This window comes from Oryx dammah, unplaced genomic scaffold (genome assembly GCF_014754425.2).
Source record: "Oryx dammah isolate SB20612 unplaced genomic scaffold, SCBI_Odam_1.1 HiC_scaffold_24, whole genome shotgun sequence".
Classification (NCBI taxonomy): Eukaryota; Metazoa; Chordata; class Mammalia; order Artiodactyla; family Bovidae; genus Oryx; species Oryx dammah.
In genome coordinates, this window is record NW_024070208.1 from 32,574,412 (window position 1) to 32,592,256 (window position 17,845).

General features: G+C 45.3%; 1 protein-coding gene across 1 annotated transcript in view; it reads left to right on the forward strand.

Moving 5' to 3' along the window:
• Positions 1-6,781: 6,781 nt before the first annotated feature.
• USP12 (ubiquitin specific peptidase 12) overlaps positions 6,782-17,845 on the forward strand; it is a 55,420-nt gene continuing 44,356 nt past the window's right edge. The window contains exon 1 of the mRNA XM_040266763.1: positions 6,782-6,993. Within this exon, the coding sequence (XP_040122697.1) occupies positions 6,946-6,993 (48 nt within the window). The 5' untranslated portion in view covers positions 6,782-6,945. The remainder of the gene's footprint in view (positions 6,994-17,845) is intronic.

Genomic DNA, 17,845 nt, shown 5'->3' on the forward strand with positions numbered 1-17,845 from the left:
TTAAAAGATACAGTTATGTTACTCTGAGATTTTCCAATTTTTCCCTTTGGATCAGATGACCCTACTCTCTAGCAAGTGGTAGAATTCTGGATGACCTAAAGAAGAAACAGCCCTTTCTTCTCTGCACAGTGATACTACTACACATCACACAGTTGGTACTTAGCTGACTTAACGTGGCTTGTGTACACGTCTTCTCTCTCAACTAGATGGGAAGCTTCTCGAAGGAGCAAGCGTTTTGTTCCTGGAGTGTCGGAAGTATTCAACAGACACGTGTCACTAAAAAAAATGCAATTCAGATGCACAAAGTTGAGTAATCGCATGACTGGAATGGCTCACTTTTATATCCAAGGTTGTCACTCTGTGGCTCTCTCTCTCTTGTTTCCCCCTTTTCACAGGAGATAGAGTGGCTGATTGAAAACTTTTGAAAACATATCCACTTCTCAAGTCACGCTCAGCAGCTTTTGCACTTTTTCTAATCAGCCAGGATGCTCCCCAGTTTTCTCCCCAGTCTCCCACAGTCAGGCCCTGCTTAGTAAGGAGCCAAGTACTGAATAAACCATTCTGAGTTACCGTCGCGCTCACCAGAAGTCAAGGTTTTTCTCCCCAGTTACAGACCAGTTAGTTTTATGTCTCCTTGAGATTCTCTACCATGTTTAGGCTCAAAAATGGCAGGATGAGGAATCCAAATGGAGAACAGGAAGGACAAGAGACAGGTTTCTCTCTTTTTTAATATTTATTTATTTTTATTAAACATTTTATTTTGTATCGGGGTACCACCATAGCCAGTTAACAATGTTGTGATGGTCTCAGGTGAACAGCAAAGGGACTCAGCCATACATATACACGTGTCCATGTATTTACTTACTTAGCTGCTCCAGGTCTTAGTTGCAGCATGTAGGATCTAGTTCCCTGACCAGGGAACAAACCCAGGCCCCCTGCATCGGGAGCATGGAGTCTTAGCCACTGGGTCACCAGGGAAGTCCCAGGAAACAGTGGAGTAGGCTGCTTCTACCACTTAGTACGGATGGAGATAGCCGTAGAGGTTCCAGAGACTATAGCCCTTGCTGGTCATTGTAGGCTGGATTGAATCCCCTTAACATTCCACCCTCATCTCCACAGATACCATGGACCACTCAGCGCCCCAGCCTTAGACGAGCTTCAGGCTCGGATGGGTGTCCTCCGTGGTCCCCTTCCCTCACCACTGTTCATCCTGTTTCTCCAGGTTGTGAAACTGGCCTCACCTCGTCCCTCCTGCAGGCAGACTTTCTTCACTCTCTCAGCTCGTTTTCCATAAAGCTCACCTGTTCGTCCCCAAAGGACCATGTATTTCTTGAGGGCACAGATTTCTCCTAAGCATCAGTAGATGACCAATTAATATTGGTTTTAAGGAATGAACTAATGTTTTTCAGTTTTAAATAGAGTATAAAGGGGCTGTGCCTTTGGCCCTCTATTTGAAAACCTAGATTTAAACAATGACAAAGTTTTAGATACATTAGCTACAATGCCATGCTGCCCAGCAAAGTGGAGTTGTATATCCATAGAGCATATGCTTCAACTTCATTCGTCTGAATTAGAAATCAGACTTGAAAAGACAGTCACTGATTTGTTGACTGACCAACAAAAGAACATCACTGTTTTGATTAAACGGTGGGGGGTAGTGGTAAAGAACCTGCCTGCCAATGCCGCAGATGTTAGAGAGGGGGTTTGATACATGGGTCAGGAAGATCCCCTGGAGGAGAGCATGGCAACCCACTCAAGTTTTCTTGCCTGGGAAAGCCCATGGACAGAGGAGCTGGCAGGCTACAGTCCATAGGGTTGTACAGAGTTGGACACGACTGAGGCAACTTAGCGTGCTGGACAGTTTATCGTTGTTCAGTCGCTCAGTCATATCCAACTCTGTGCAACTCCATGGACTGCAGCACTCCAGGCTTTTCATCTTTCACTGTCTCCAGGAGCTTGCTCAAACTCATGTCCATTGAGTCGGTGATGCCATCCAACATCTCATCCTCTGTTGTCCCCTTCTTCTCTTGTCTTCAATCTTTCCCAGGATCAGTCTTTTCCAATAAGTTGACTCTGTGTCAGATGGCCAAAGTATTGGAGCTTCTCAGCTTCAGCATCAGTCCTGCCAAAGAATTTTGTTGTTCAGTCCCTCAGTCATGTCGGCTGTTTGTGATCCCATGGACTGCAGCACACCAGGCTGCTCTTTACCATCTTCAGCAGCTTGCTCAAACTCATATCCATTGAGTTGGTGATGCCATCCAACCATCATTCATTCATTTCAATGAATATTCAGGGTTGATATCCTTTAGGATTGACTAGTTTGATCTTCTTGCTGTCCAAGGGACTCTCAAATTTGAAAGCATCAGTTCCACAGTTCGAAAGTATCAGTTCTTTGGTGCTCAACCTTCTTTATGATCCAGCTCTCACATCCAACTGGACAGGTAGATGATGTTAATTAGTGCCACCAAGAAGGTTAATTCATTCAACTGTCAAGGATCCAGAGAGAGAAGGGGAGAGACCCTGGGTTTTCAGCATTTGGGTCTGGCCCCTGGCCCTGCACTGTGTGGGCAGTGCTGAGATAAACATGGTAAAATGAGCACAAAATGATCCAGGTCCAAGGGCCTTGGGAGCTTACATTAGAAAATGCATCTAAAATACAGATCAGATGACTGGCACACAGCAGAGCCTTGTCCTATCGAAGGGAGTGAGCTGGCAGCATGCGAGCTGTACTCGCTCATCCTGATTATTAAAACGTCGAAAAGCTTGCCAGTCTATGCTGAGTGCCAGACACTTTTATAACCGTGTCTCCAGGTTTTATCCTCGTCACACTCCTCTCTCTCTCTCTCTTTTTTTAACATGTTGTTGAGTCACTAAGTTGTGCTCCTCTGTCCTCCACTATCTCCTGGAGTTTGCTCCAATTCAAGTCCATTGAGTCAGTGATGCTATCTGAACATCACACCCGTCACACCCCTCTGGGGTAGGCATAAACATTACTCTTATCTTTCAATTGAGGAAAGTAAGGCAAAGCACTATCTCTCTGAGTATATTTTGTAGCTAAAACCTGGATTTGGGTCCCAAAGAAGTGAGTACCTTTCAACCTCATTCTGTTAGAATCAAAATGAGGCACTTTGACGTTTGCTGGGTTAGCAGAGTAAATACAAGTGTAACCTCTGGAGCCGGGTTAAAATTCTATTGCTTACTAATTGTGCAAGCTTGGAAAGTTATTTCTGGGCCTCTGTTTCCTCATCTGGAATGAGGTGATGGTGGCACTGACTCCATGCCTGGTGCACAGAGAAGCCCTTGATAAGCACATCCTGTCATTGTGGGTGTCTTCCACACTTCTCCCCACCTCCTCACCGTGTCCTTCCCTCCCCATCACAGGCAAAATCTCACTCACTGATGTCAGCTGGTTGCAAACCCTAATGCCTGCAAGGGAGAGAGAGGCAGCAGAAATATACAAAGTGACACATGGTGAACTGGAGGCAGGAAGAGAACAGAAAATACAAAGTGGCTTGCAAGGAACTATACAAGGGAATATATAAAAGATTGTGCAAAATTATTCAGATGAAGCCATCTAAATAAATATCGTGCTGACCAAATGGAATCAGCTTGGCCCTAGGTTGTTTACTTGGTTGGTCCCTGAAGTTATCTGGGTGTAAACTGGAGCTGATACACTCAGGGAGGCCAGAACGAAGTCAGTTGCCCACAAACTCATCTTTTCCCTGCATACAATGAAGCTCTTCGTGAAGGTGATATGGCTGCAGGTGAAAACTGTGTTCTAAGCCCAGATAATCCCTTTCAAGCTCTGGGAGCAAAAGTGTGACATTTCAGTTTACTCTTATCTTCAACTGCATTATAGATGGTAGAAAACAAAAACCAAAAAACACACACCAGCGCAGCACCTGGTGCATGGAAGACTCTCTCTTTACATTTGTATCTTTCTATTCAACCTTAGGCTGGAGACCCGAGGCATTGAGATATTTGCCTTTCGCATCTGTGATATCACCCAATTTACGTTTTTGACCTCACTGTGAGGCATGAGAGATCTTAGTTCCCTGAGCAGGGATCAAACCTGCATCCCCTGCAATGGAAGCACAAGAGTCTTAACTGGTGGACTGCCAGGGAAGTCCCTCACCTGAATTTTGATGACTGTAAATCACAAAGGTCTGTACAGTCAAAGCTCTGATTTTTCCAGTAGTCATGTATGGACATAAAGAAGACTGAGTGCTGAAGAACTGATGCTTTTGAACTGTGGTGTTGGAGAAGACTCTTGAGAGTCCTTTGGACAGCAAGGAGATCAAACCCATCAATCCTAAAGGAAATCAATCCTGAATATTGGAAGGGCTGATGCTGAAGCTGAAGCTCCAATACTTTGGCCACCTGATGCGAAGAGCCAACTCATTAGAGAATACTCGGATGCTGGGAAAGATCGAAGGCAGGAGGAGAAGGGGACAAGAGAGGATGAGATGGTTGGATGGTATCACCAACTTAATGGACATGAGTTTGAACAAGCTCCGGGAGATGGTGAAGGACAAGGAAGCCTGGTGTGCTACAGACCATGGGGTCACAAAGAGTCGGACATGACTGAGCAAACTGAACATCAACCAACACAACTCCAGGTAATTCTACCAGAAATCCATGTAGAAAAGTCCTTGTTCTTATGTATGTGATTGCAAGCTCATCAGTTGTGACTCTTTACGGCCCTATGGACTGCCAGGCTCCTCTGTCCATGGGTTACACTTACATGTAAATCTAGTGCCCTCTTTTCTTGGAAAGATCTCAGTGGGCAGCATAGATAGAGGTGGGGCTCAAGTTCTGGTGCAGACCTGCTTGATGGGACAAGATGAAGATAGATTTCAATCCAAATAGGGCAGATAGCAGCGAGGGGCATGGCGACCCTGGTAGGAGGCCCAGGCACACACTGGAGGCCTAAGCAAGATGGAACATAGCAAGAAGGAATTCAGGTGGGTGATATTTCCCAATCTGGGCAGAGAAACAGGGAGATGAGCACCCAGCACCCTGAACGTGTGTTTTGGAGCTTTCTAGTACTGGCTCAGGTATCAGGGCAAAGAGGGTGGGCCTGGCTTCCCAGGAGGCAGGTGCCTGGAGCATCAGGCCAGCTACTATGGGACTTGGTTACATTCTGTTTGCAATTTATTTCCCCCCCAAGCAAGCTTGTAATGGAAATCACTATGGAAACAGCATGCATGTACCAGAAATCTATTTTTCACCTAAATTTTGTTTGAATGTTTTGAACTGAGGAGATAAGGAATATCTGATTTTAGAGATGTGTCTGAATTTCTGCCCCACTGAAATGGGGGAACCCAAAAAAGCATTCCATGACCACAGTTCTTTAATCGTGAAAAATCACAGCTTTCTAATACAATAAGGGCTTCCCAGGCGGCTCAGTGGTGGAGAATCTGCCTGTCAATACAGGAGCCACAGGAGATGCGGGTTCGATCCCTGTGTGGGGAAGATTCCCCTGGAGAAGGGAATGGCAACCCACCCCAGCGTTCTTGCCTAGAGAATCCCATGGGCAGAGAAGCCTGGCCAGCCACAGTCCTTGAGGTCGCTAACAGACACGACTGAGTGACTGAGCACACAAGCAGGCTAATACAATAATTTATATTCTATTAACTTGAACTTCTTTCTCATATAGGAAGAAGTGAAGCTGTGCTGCCTGACAGGAAGCACAGGGTGCAATTATGCATTTTACAAAAGCGGAAAATGGTAACTGTCCTCCTGGCTAACACCAGCTTCACCATTTCTCACAGGACCTTTTTCTCACTTGCAGGACTACTTGTCCCTGGGAACATCATCGTCACTGCTGGGTTGAGATCTTTCCTATTTTGCAACTCGACTTTCAGAACAAATATATTTAGAAACTATATTTATAACCAAATTCTAAATTTATGGCCAACAAGCAGGCAGGAAAGCAGCTTCGCCCCCTTCCTTGTAATTTACCTTTCTTGATTCAAAGAGCTAAATATAGTTTCTTCTTTCACGTTTATTGAATTAATTTGTCTTTCGCTAAATCATGGTGTTTTGACCCAGGTTATTCACCCAAAGTGTGTAAAAAGAGACAAACCACCTTGCATTTTTGCCGTTTGGGATGCTGGATGACCCGGGCTATTTTAACCGTCCAGAAGCAGGTTTCCTCCCATTGCACCCAGGATTATCGAGACCGCCCCTCAGTTTTCTGGCTGGGCAGTGGGGGCTAGCTGTTTCCTCGGCCGTGGTAGAAGCTGGAGGTCAGCTCCTTTCAGGATGGACGCTAGTCGCCCCCCGCGCCCCTCTTCGTCCCTCACCAGAAGCACAGGCTCTAGGACCGCGAGCGCCGCGGGCCGAAGGCGGTGCCTCTCGAGCCCCGCCCCGGCCGAGCGCGGGGTGGAGCCGGCGCGGGAGTTCCCAGAGTGGCGCGTTCAGGGAGGCGGAGGGAGGTGTCCGCGGGAGAGGGTGGGCCCGGCGCGGGAGTGGGCGGGGCTCGCGGCGGCGGGCGAGGCTCGCTGCTGTGGGCGGGGCCGGCACGGGAGAGGGCGGGGTGCGCGGCGGTGGGAGGGGCGGGGCGGGGCCTGGGGGGGGGGGCGGGGCGGGCGCGCCGCCGGGCCGCGCATCTGCTGGGCAGGCCGGGCATTAGGGCCTCGGCGGAGCCCGCTCCCCAGCGCGCTGGGCGGGGTGCGCGGCGGGCAGGCGCGGGCCCCGAGGCAGCGGCTGCGCCCTGCGCCGGGGAGGAGCCGGGGGCGGGCGGGCGGCCGGCAGGCGGGGGCTGGGGCCCGCGGCGGGGAGTGCCGGAGCGCCGGCGGCGAAAGCGGCAGCGGCGGCTGAGCAGGCTCGGTGCGTGGGTCCGCGGAGGCTCAGGGTCGGCCCGCGGTGTGAGCGGGCGGCCCGGCTGCCTCCCTCCCCGCCCGCCGCCGCCGCGATTGGGTGGAAGATGGCGCTGGGCGGATGGAAATCCTAATGACGGTCTCCAAACTCGCCTCCATCTGTACCATGGTAGGTACGGCGGGCGGGCGGCCCGCGTCCCCGCCCTTGCCGCTCGCGGGGCCTAGCGCGGGGCCGGCCGGGGGCGGTTGGACGGCGCGGCCCTAGCGCGGGCGGAGCGGCCCCGGGGCGTGCGTGGGCAGGGAGGGGCTCGGGCCGGCGGTGCTCCCGATCGCCGCGGCTCTGGGGGGCCGGAGGCGGGAGCACGCGCGTGGTGTCCCCGCCTTTGCGTCCGGAGCGCGCGGGGCCGCGGCGGGGTAGGCAAGTCCCGCTGCCGGCCCGCGCGCACGGAAGTCGGCGCAGGTCTGCTCCCTGCGCCCTGGCGAGGCCGCGTCCCCTCGCCGGGCCCGGGGGACGGGTGTGTGTGTGTGTGCTCGAAGAGGGAAACTTTCAAGTGCTGTCGAAACTGGCCCCCCTGCCTCCTCCCACCGTGTCTCCTCCTCGGAGGTGACCGAGCTCCCTGGTTTGCAGCCGGGGAGTCTTGTCCGGGAATGCCCGCCGATCCTGAGAACAGCTTAATCGTTCCTGTCGTTTGTTTACTTGAACGCACCAGACGCATCGGTGTGTGACTTGGAAGTATTTCTGTGCGGGAACTGACGGCAGCATCGCTATCTTGTGTCGTGTTGGGGGGTTTTAAGTAGAAGGGGAAAAGAGCTTCAGGGGAAAAGAGCTCCTGCCTCGTGGACAAGTCCCGAGTTAAGCAGAGCAAGGGTGCGTTTAAATCTTGGTGTTCTGTGCTTGGCCAGGGTACCCGTTGTCACTTCACACGGTGAGGGCGAATTCGTTTCCTTAGCTCCTCATGGCTTTTACATCTGGCGATCTCTCTGGCGATCTTAGTTATGAGCCGTCTCAGGAAAAAAAAAAAAAAAGTTATTCTTCTACCACGTGGGCCTAGCGATCACGTTTATTAAAGACTCCTGCAGTCTTTCCTTCTGTTTTACGCCTTCCCAGCCCTTTTTGTGCCTGTGGGAGATTCCCCCCGCCCCCCACCAGCTGTCTTCCTCATATGGGTGGTACATTTCCTGTACCTTTCTTTAAGGAGCTGCGAATCCGATCGGAAAGATGGCTTTTAGCCGCAGATTTCTGAACTGCACTCTGAGAAACAGTATTTTTAAAAATGGCTGAAATCAGGTGGGATTAAAATCTACAGTATTAAAGACATCACGCTGAAGAATGAATCATGAAGAGTCCATTTCGAGTGGATGTTTTTTTCGCACAGTTCACATTTTAGGAAAGCATTGGTGTTAAAGGGACCGTATTAAAGAATAATTTCCAAGGGTCAGGTAGATTAATTACGTTTAGATGTGTCAGTTATCATCTTACTCTGTTTCAGAAGGAATGTGATAATTAAATCTTTGAAAATGACTATCTCGGTAATCTCGCCAGATTGCTGAGCCTGCACAGATTGCCGGGTCATGGTTCCCTGTCAAAGTCTAGAGTTTCTGGAGAGATGTGTCTGTCTTACTGATTGCTCATCCACTCCAGTATTTCAGGTATACATTTAGCACCTACTTCGTGCAGGAGGGTGTGCTGAGCGCTGGGGATACCCAGCAGTCAATTGGGACTCTTGCTTTCATGGTGGTTTACCTTCTAGTTAAGGGAAACAAGTATCATTCACATCAACGAATTTATAGATGCACTAGTCACATAAAGAAAATGAGGCAGAGCAATTTGCCACGTCAAACACTGAGTGGGATCTTGATCTCAAGAACCTTATACTCTAGAGTTTTTCCTAGGGCTTCTGCTCTGGTGTATTAATTGCATGTAGTGTGATACAGAAACATCAGTGCTCAGCCAAATGAGATTGCTCCTGAAGCAGTGTTAAAATTGGGTGTGTCAGTGTTCATATTTGAATAAAAACTCTGACGCTGTCCGAGATAGGGCTGAACATCTCAAAGTAGCCTGCAATCTTTTGTTTAAGGAGGACGTCAGCCTGTCTTCTGAGATTTCACCAAGTAGACAACCAAGAAAAGAAAAGTATTTACCTGTGTGCCTTTGTAGATTTCTGGTGCATTCACAGCTCTCTCTCAAGTGGGTAGCCTTACTTGAATAATCTTACACCTGTCCATCCCGAGCCTTCATCCCCACTCATGTCTTTTCATAGCATTTTTTAAATCTCAGTGGTACTTCCCACATTGCTGCTGCTGCTGCTAAGTTGCTTTAGTCGTGTCCGACTCTGTGCGACCCCATAGGTGGCAGCCCAGCAGGCTTCCCTGTCCCTGGAATTCTCCAGGCAAGAACACTGGCTGTGTTGTAAAGTTTTCTCTTATTGCCTTATTATAATAGATTGTAAAGGCCTTAAGTGAAGGGACTGTTGTATATTTGTTCAGTTTGGTAGAGCACTACCTTCTGCAGACAGTCAAGAGTTTCTCTGGGTCCCTTCCATCCCATGCTGATGTCTGGGAGGAGTGAGTTTGGCTAAACGTGGCCGAGATTGAGGTTGTGTGTTGGGTGGTGGGAGGAGGGGGTTGGATCTCTCAGAGAATCAGCAGCTGTGAAAACATTTATAATGAGTTGACATTTTATTCTATAAATAATAAAGTTGACAGAATTTTATTTCACCTGTCGACATAAGGCACTTGGGCAAATCAGCAGTCCCTTAATTGGATTAAGTACCTGTTAAAAGCTAATCTCTTCCGAAGTGTCTTCTCCTTGATCACTGTTCTGCTGGCATGGGAATGTTAGTCATGTTTGTTGTTCTTAAGTCAATGTTGCAGCCTAAACGAGTGAGGGATTGCGTTTAGGCTGCAGGGAATCCATCTGCAGGGTGCCTCTAGAAATCCCTCTTATTTATGATGTCCAGGAAGTAATTTCAGTATCGCATGATGCTTGTTTTGCCGCCAAAGTAGCTTCCAACTTGAGGACCTGGCATGGAGTGTTTACCTAATATTTAATATTGTACTTCATCATGGTGAAATAATGGGAAAGTGACAAATCCATGTAGAGGGGCGGCCTGCGTTTTGAAATCAAAGTGAAGTTGTAGAGCACCTTGTAGCGGCCGGGACCAGGTGACCACACGGGTCAGGGCCGTCAGGAAGCACAGTAGTGGGGGCTCCGGGGATGTGAGAGGCATCTGGGCTTGTTTGGGTTGTAGGAGTCCTGGCCGGGGAGGGCGCATGGGCTGGGGCTTGAGTAAAGGAGAAGTTGTGGCAAAGGAAGGTGGTAGGTGGTGGGATGGCCTGGCTTCTTGCCCGTCCCCAGTCCCTGGGTTCAGCTAGGTCCCCTAGAACATGGGACTGCTGAGCCAAGACCATAGTCTGCAGCTTGGTGTCTGACAAGTTTGCTTTGAAAAAGGTGTGGGAATCTTGAAACTGACTGTACTTACTGCAGGAAAGTCACAGGTGAGACTGGCTACTTGTCTTTTCTTATTGATTCTCTCTGGGGTCACTCACCCATGGTACCTTGTTCATGGGGGTGAGGCTGTAGGGTAGGCTCTTCTTGTAGTCTGAATATTCTATTAAATAATAACATTCTGTGTTCCTTCTTAGGAAATGGAGTGGATGTGCTGTGCTTAGTTGCTCAGTCATGTCTGACTCTGCAGCCCCGTGGATTGTAGCCCATGGGATTCTCCAGGCAAGAAGACTGGAGCGGGTTGCCATTCCCTTTTCCAGGGGATCTTCCTGACCCAGGCATCGAACCCAGGTCTCCTGCACTACAGGCAGATTCTTTACCATCTGGGCCACCAGGGAAGGGTGGATGTGATTCTTTTATTAGCGAAATATTTAATTAATTTAAATCTATATTTTAATAGTAAAATTAGTGTTTCTGTGACAGGAATATTTAAAGTGAGTTGCTGTTGGTTTTCTAATTTTGCTGTGTTTAATGTTACCTTAGGAGGGATGAAAACTTCAAAAATAAGGAGTCTTCTGTCATATAATTGGTTGGATAGGAAATGTTTGAACATGTGTTTGAGGACCTTAGTGGATAAATCGTTGAGAATAAGTTTTATTTAAGCCGGCTGATCTTCTGAATTTGGCCAGAATACATACGGGACATAAAAAATTATTCTCATTATCGAAAATTTGGAAAATGTTCTATTAAAAAGAGTTTGGAAACTCTGAAGGCAGCAGAAAATAATTTACTTAACCCCCCCTCTCCCCCCTGCAGAGCTTGTTTTGTCCTTAAAAAAAAAAAAAATCATCTATTTTTGGCTGCTCTGGGTCTTTGTTGCTGCCCCAGGGCTTTCTCTAGTTGTGGTGCACAGAGTTCTCATTCTGGTGGCTTCTCTTGTTGTGGAGCCACAACTCAGAAGTTGTGGTGCATTGGCTTTAGTTGCCTGAGGTATGTGAGATCTTCCACCATCAGGGATCGAACCCTCGAACCTGTGTCTCCTGTGTTAGCAGGCAGATTCTTTACAACTGAGCCACCAGCCTCCCTTTAAAGTCAGATTAACTGAAGCTTTCCTGAAAGTTTTACTGTCTCCAGAAAGATTATGTAAGCATTTGTTTATTTAGCATTAATTTGTTTCCAGCAATCTTCATTTTTTAGATTTAAAAGATCTGATTTTGTTTTGATTTCTCTCTCAGTAGCTCCATTCTAGAAGCTTAATACAGTATTTTATAATGTGTCCTACTGCATGGTATAATTAAAAAGAACAGTTGGACCAGAAGGAAAACTCTAGTCCAGATTTTGACATTTAGATCTTCTCATATGGGAAAGTCTCTTAAAACTTTCCAAGTTCATTTTTCTCATCTGTAAAATAAAGGGGTTGGACTAGACGCTAATAAATATTCCTTCTGTGTTTTTTTCCTTCTAGATCTAAAACTCAGTATTCTCTAATCCTTTTAGAGTTTTTAAATGACTGTTGATTTCATCATTTTGGGAATGTTAATCATGTTTAATTAATTAATTTGACTTTTACCTTTTTGACCCCCTTCACCCATTTCTCTTCACACTTCACCCTTGTCGCCTCTGGCAGCCACCACTCCTCTTTTCTGTATCTATGAGCCTTTTTTTTTTTTAAAGATGCCGCATATAAGTGAGTTTATATGGTATTTTTCTGTCTGACTTATTTCACTTAGCATAATAACAATAATATCCATTCATGTTGTTAGAAATGGCAAGTTTTTTTTTAGTGGTTGAGTAACATTCCATTGTATACATATACCTCATGTTCTTTATCCATCCATCCATTGATGAACAACCTCATGTTCTTTATCCATTCATCCATTGATGAACATTTAGATTGTTTTTTCCATATCTTGGCTATTGTAAATAGTGCTGCACTGAACATAGGGGTCCACTTATCTTTTTGGATTAGTGTTCTCATCTTATGTGATAAATGTCCAGAAGAGTAATTGCTGGATCATATGGTAGTTCTATTTTTAATTTTTTGAGGAGCCTCCATATTGTTTTCCATAGTCGCTGTATCAACTTACATTCCTGCCAACAGTGAGCAGTGATTCTCTTTTCTGCACATCCCCACCAACACTTGTTATTATTTGTCTTCTTGACACATTCTAACAGGTGTGAGGTGATACTTCCTTGTGGTTTTGATTTGTACTTCCCTGATGATTAATGATGTAGAGTATCTTTTCATGTAACTTTTGGCAAATGTGTATGTGTTTTTTTCAAAAGATGTCTGTTGAGATCTTCTGCCTGCTTTGTAATTGGATTAGCTTTTTGCTATTGATTTGTATTAGTTCTTTCATATATTTTGGATATTTGTCCCTTAGCAGATATATGATTTACAGTAGTTTCTCCTGTTCAGTAGGTTGCATCTGATCATGTTTTAGACAACATGAAGAGCATGGAATTAGATATAGTTAAATATGGATTATACCTAGCTTGCTAGTTTTTAAAAAATGTTGTGGAATTTATGGATAATTATGGTCCAAAGCAAATGTTTCTTCTTTCAAAAGCATTTAGTGGAGGTTAGCGATATCGCCATTTTATACATTAAGGGCCTCAATCCACATAGCTGTTTACTTATTTTTGACAGTTTTTTCTTTTCCGATACCATTTTTTTAAAGTAAGACTTTTGAATTGCTGCCCTTTTTGAGGGCTTTCCTGGTGGCTCAGATGGTAAAGAATCCGCCTGCAATGCAAGAGACCTAGGTTCAATCCCTGGGTCAGGAAGATCCCCTGGAGAAGGAAATGGCAACCCACTCCAGTGTTCTTGCCTGGAGAATCCCACGGACAGAGGAGCCTTTGCATCCATCGGGTGGCAAACAGTCGGACAGGACTCAGTGATGAGCAGGCACAAGCCCTTTTTGAGATTCTACATTTATTTTCACGAGTGTGAGTGTGATCTTGGACAAATTAGTTCTCTGTTCACTTTATAGGGTTCTAGAATGGTACTGGCCCGTGACTGATCATCTGTTGTGTTTGTAGTTAATATTATTACCTTTGTAAAGTGGTTTGCTCCCCTCCATGAGGTAAGGACTCATTGGCACTTCTAGTTAATGTCAGGTTGGCAAATACTAGTAACCAAAAGGGAAATCTTTTAAATAAAATGCAGTTATTTTAGTTCATTTCATCATAAGAAACATGAGTTTATTAATAGTATATGCTTCTGAGAAAGCACACAGTTATTTTGAAGTTAAGTGGGTTAGATCATAATATTCAAACTAAGAACGTGGATTGTCTTTTTTCCCCTCTTTTGAGTAGTTTGTAGGAACTACTGCTTTTGGCTGGGAATAAAAATGTTCTAAATTTGCGACATTCTCAAACATGTTTGAGAAGTTTAGATAAGTTGGGAATAGTACTTTGAGAAGAAAAGTCTTATTTTTTATACTGAAAAAAAGCACACCAACTTGTCATCATAGGTAGAATGAAGTTTGTGTTTTAAAGTCAGCCTCAGGCCTTATTTCCTTTTGGATTTTCCTGTTCTTTCCTGGGGCCACATTGTTGCATTTGATTCCTTCATGCTGCCTGGGTTCCCTACCGGGGTGACACCTCTTGTTGGCCTGTGGTGCAGTTACTGAACCCACTTTTCGAAGAGGATTGTTGAAATATCTGTAAAATGCTTTGTGTTGGGAGAAAAAGATAAATGCCAGGTATAACGGTGAGTTATATGAGATGCTGAATCAATAATCCAGAGACCCAGTACTGTTGAAAATACCCATATAGAAGTCGTCATCATTTAAAACCTTATGCACAGAATTTATATTAGAAGGAGACGAGAGAGATGGTTTGTATACATAATTCCTCTTGGAAGAAAAACCCTGAAGTCTACTTTCCCAGAAATAATCAAGAATTTTGTGATGGTGTGAAGTACATGATATTTAATATAGAATGTGATTGTGTGAGTGGCTGTGGGTCTTCATAATCCTGTGTGTTCACTGGCTTTTCCTTTGCTGCTGCGGCTTCCAAAGAAAGATCAACTTTTTCTCAGAGTTGTGTGACGTGTATAGAATGATGTCGAAGCTTGCTTTGGACCTCCATCTGTAGTAATCCACACATCGAAAGCTGCAGGCCAGTAAAAATTTTTTTCAAGCTCAGAACAAGAAGTGGATATTTTTCCAGTGCCAGCTGACAGATATTCTTATTGAAATGCTTCATAGGTTCAGGGACCAACCCTGCACTTCCTACTTGTGAATAGTGGTCTCATCATGGTATATTTTAAAGGAGTTAGAATATTGTTGCCTTTGACTTTATTTTAGTGCTTTTTCTTTCAGTGACCTAAGCCAGGCTTCTCCTGACGCTCAGTATGTAAATGCTTGACGCTCAGTATGTAAATGCTTTTCATGGAAGACGTGATGGATTTATTCTTTTTAAGCTAATAGCGATGTGTTCTTTTTTGTTCTCCCCTGTAAAGAGTGCCTTTTCTTCATAAGTGCTTTGAGGAAGTATTCACAGGGACCTGCGTGCTGTCAGGGTGCATGCGGTACTGAGAATATGGAGATGAGCATGATGAGCTCTGGTCTCACAGGAGCTTCCCGTTCAGTGTGTCCCGAATAGGTCATGGTTGTGCCCAGAGAGAGATCGTCTTGGCTGCTGGGCAACCAGGAGCTGTCTGGATTGACCAGAGACCCTTGACCAATTGCATCCAGAAAAGAACCCGCCTGCCAGTGCAGGAGACATAGGAGACGTGGGTTCAGTCCCTGGGTTGGGAAGATCCCCTAGAGAGGGGAATGGCAGCCCACTCCAGTATGCTTGCCTGGAGAATCCCATGGACAGAGGAGCTTGGCGGGCTGCAGTCCAGGAGGCCACAAAGAGTCGGACACAACTGAAGCGACTTAGCAGACAAGTACGCTTGAGAATAGTCTTAGCTGTATGTTCCTGTGGGCTCCACACTTAGTGCCCACTGTGTGTACCACGATGAGAAAAAGGTCGAGAAGGAGGCCAGACGTACACAGCACATCATGAGTGAGTAATAATCAGTGTGTGAAAGAGGAAGTAGTCTTTTCTCCCCGGGAGAGAGACAAGGGCTTGGGGAGGAAACCTCTCGGAAGAGATCGGAACGTTGTGGTGTTGCTGTTGTTCAGTCGCCCAGTTGTGTCCGACTCTGCGATCCCATGGACTGCAGCACGCCAGGCTTCCCTGTCCTCCAGTATCTCCCGGAATTTGCTCAGATTCGTGTCCAGTGAGTCAAGTCAGTGATGCTCTGTAACCATCTCATCCTCTGCTGCCCCCTTCTCTTGCCCTCAGTCTTTCCCAGCATCAGGGTCTTTTCCAGTGAGTCGACTCTTTGCATCAGCTGGCCAAAGTATTGGAGCTTCAGTTTCAGCATCAGTCCTTCCAGTGAATATTCAGGGTTGAATTTAGTGCAAGGAAGTCAGTCATTGTGTGGGCAGGAAGAGAGGGGATTCCAGAGGTGAGCAGAGGTTCAGCCTCCTGGGATCTGCATTTATCCTGAGAAGGTATAACTTCAGAGGAGAGTTGGGATAAAGGTGTAGTGGAGCTGATAAAGGTACAGTGGTAAATTTTACTACATTGATTGTTAAAAAAGAGTTGTTTTTTAAAAAATATGGTGACAATAACATGATGAAGTAGAAGGACTATTTATTGGTAGTTAAAAATTTGTTAAAAGTCTTGTCCCCTATCCAAAAAACCTCCCAAAAAACAGTTTTAGAAAATTTAAAGTTGTATATGCATTGTAAAAATTAAGGCTAAATATATACCTACACAAGAAATGATTTTCCTTGCTTCCAAACTAGCTGAAACGTTATCACTCAAATTCTGAGGGCAGGAAAATAGGAAAGATAAGATTGGGAAAAAAAAAAAAGAAGATAAACAGAAAACCAAAGTAAAATGGAAGAAATAAGCTGTTTTATTATAATAAATCTAAATGGATTAAATTCATCTGTATTATAGTGAAGTAAGTATCAGATTACATGAAGAACAAAATGTCACTTAAAAACCTTTATAAAACAAAAGGGCAATGTATATAACAATAACACAATACTATCACCTCTAAGAACTTAATGTACAGATAGCTTTTCTAGATATTTTAAGATCATTTAGTCCTTTTTTGTTAGTCTCATACTCCTTCTCACATCTGTCATCTTTAAGATCCTTTCAGAGTGAGGAAAGCTCAGGGAATATTAGCCCCACTTTCACAGAGTACAAAAACAAGCTTCAAGTCGTCCCCAACGTGACCAGGGGTGAGATCCATGCTTCTTGACTCCCTAGTCCGTGATGGTATCTACAGGGCAATACATTGCCTCTTTCATGGTTGAGATAAAATTGTTTCTCTTTCCTTTTTAAACAAGAATTTGGGAATTTTTTTTTTGTCCCTAATTTCTAAGCTTCTTTGTATGTGTGTGTGTATTTGGATGGACCACTTACCATGAGATGGAATCATTCTCCCCATTAGATCAAATGAGAGAATGCCTGTGAAGGGAGATGATTGACGTGGAACTGCTTTCTTTGCACTGGAAACATAAATGGAGATCCCCGTGGTGGTTGGTGATGGGCAGAGGGCGGGGCGTGTCTGGCCACCTGGGCTGTGGCATGGCAGCGGGCTCCCAGGTTCCCTTTGACGAAGTAGAAGTCAGTGCAGAGTTTGAAAATGAGTATTTTAGTGATCCTGGTCTTGGGGTGCTCAGGTAACTGATGAAGCACAATTTTAGTTTCTCTTTCATTAAAAAAGTCTTTTAGGAATTTATGGTTCATCGACTTTTTTTTTTCTTTTCTTTTTTTTCTAATGAGGTATCTATCTGTGGGCTTGGTTCTCCTACAACATGCATTTCTTTGCCAATTTATTTGTGCTGTGAGGGAGCAGTTTACTTGTGATGTCAGCTAACTTCTTGTCGTTTCCTTCTAGTGACTTTTTTTTTTTTTTAAGGTGTAAAATTATAGTGACTCAATTGTGTTAATCTCTATAGTATTCATCTACCTGGGTTTTTCAGGAATGCCTGAAAAGAGAGCTTTAGTAATTCTTTCAAATTAGGATTGTAGAAAGAGAGCCCATCCGGGCACAACGAAAGGAAGCAGTAGAGTAAGTCCTAGGGGCAAGGAAAGAAGAAAATAAGAGCCCCCTATTCTCTGGAGTGGAAAATATGTTTATAATGTGAGATCCTGTAGACAAAAACATTTCCTCTGCTCTGAACCTCAGTCCAGAAAGCCGGCCACTGTCATTTTGAAGAATTTTTTTTTTCTTTTTTCCCTAGAAGGTTGTTCCACAGTTTTTTTTTTTTTTTTTTGGCTTGTTTGCTTTCCCTGACGTTGGGACGATTCCCTGGTGTTTAATCTGCTTCACGCAGGTGTTCTTCTGCAGGATGATCAGGGTGGTACCTTGGGGTAGCAGTTGGTACTTGGCAGTTTGCACGAGGAAGATGTATCTTGAAATAGCAGAGGAAGGGTGTTCTGGTTTCTACCGAACTAGACAGCACATTTAGACGGTTTCAGACTTCGGCCATGAATGACGCAGCTTTGGTTCATCCAGGAGCAGGCGAGGAATGGAAATCAAGAGTTCCCT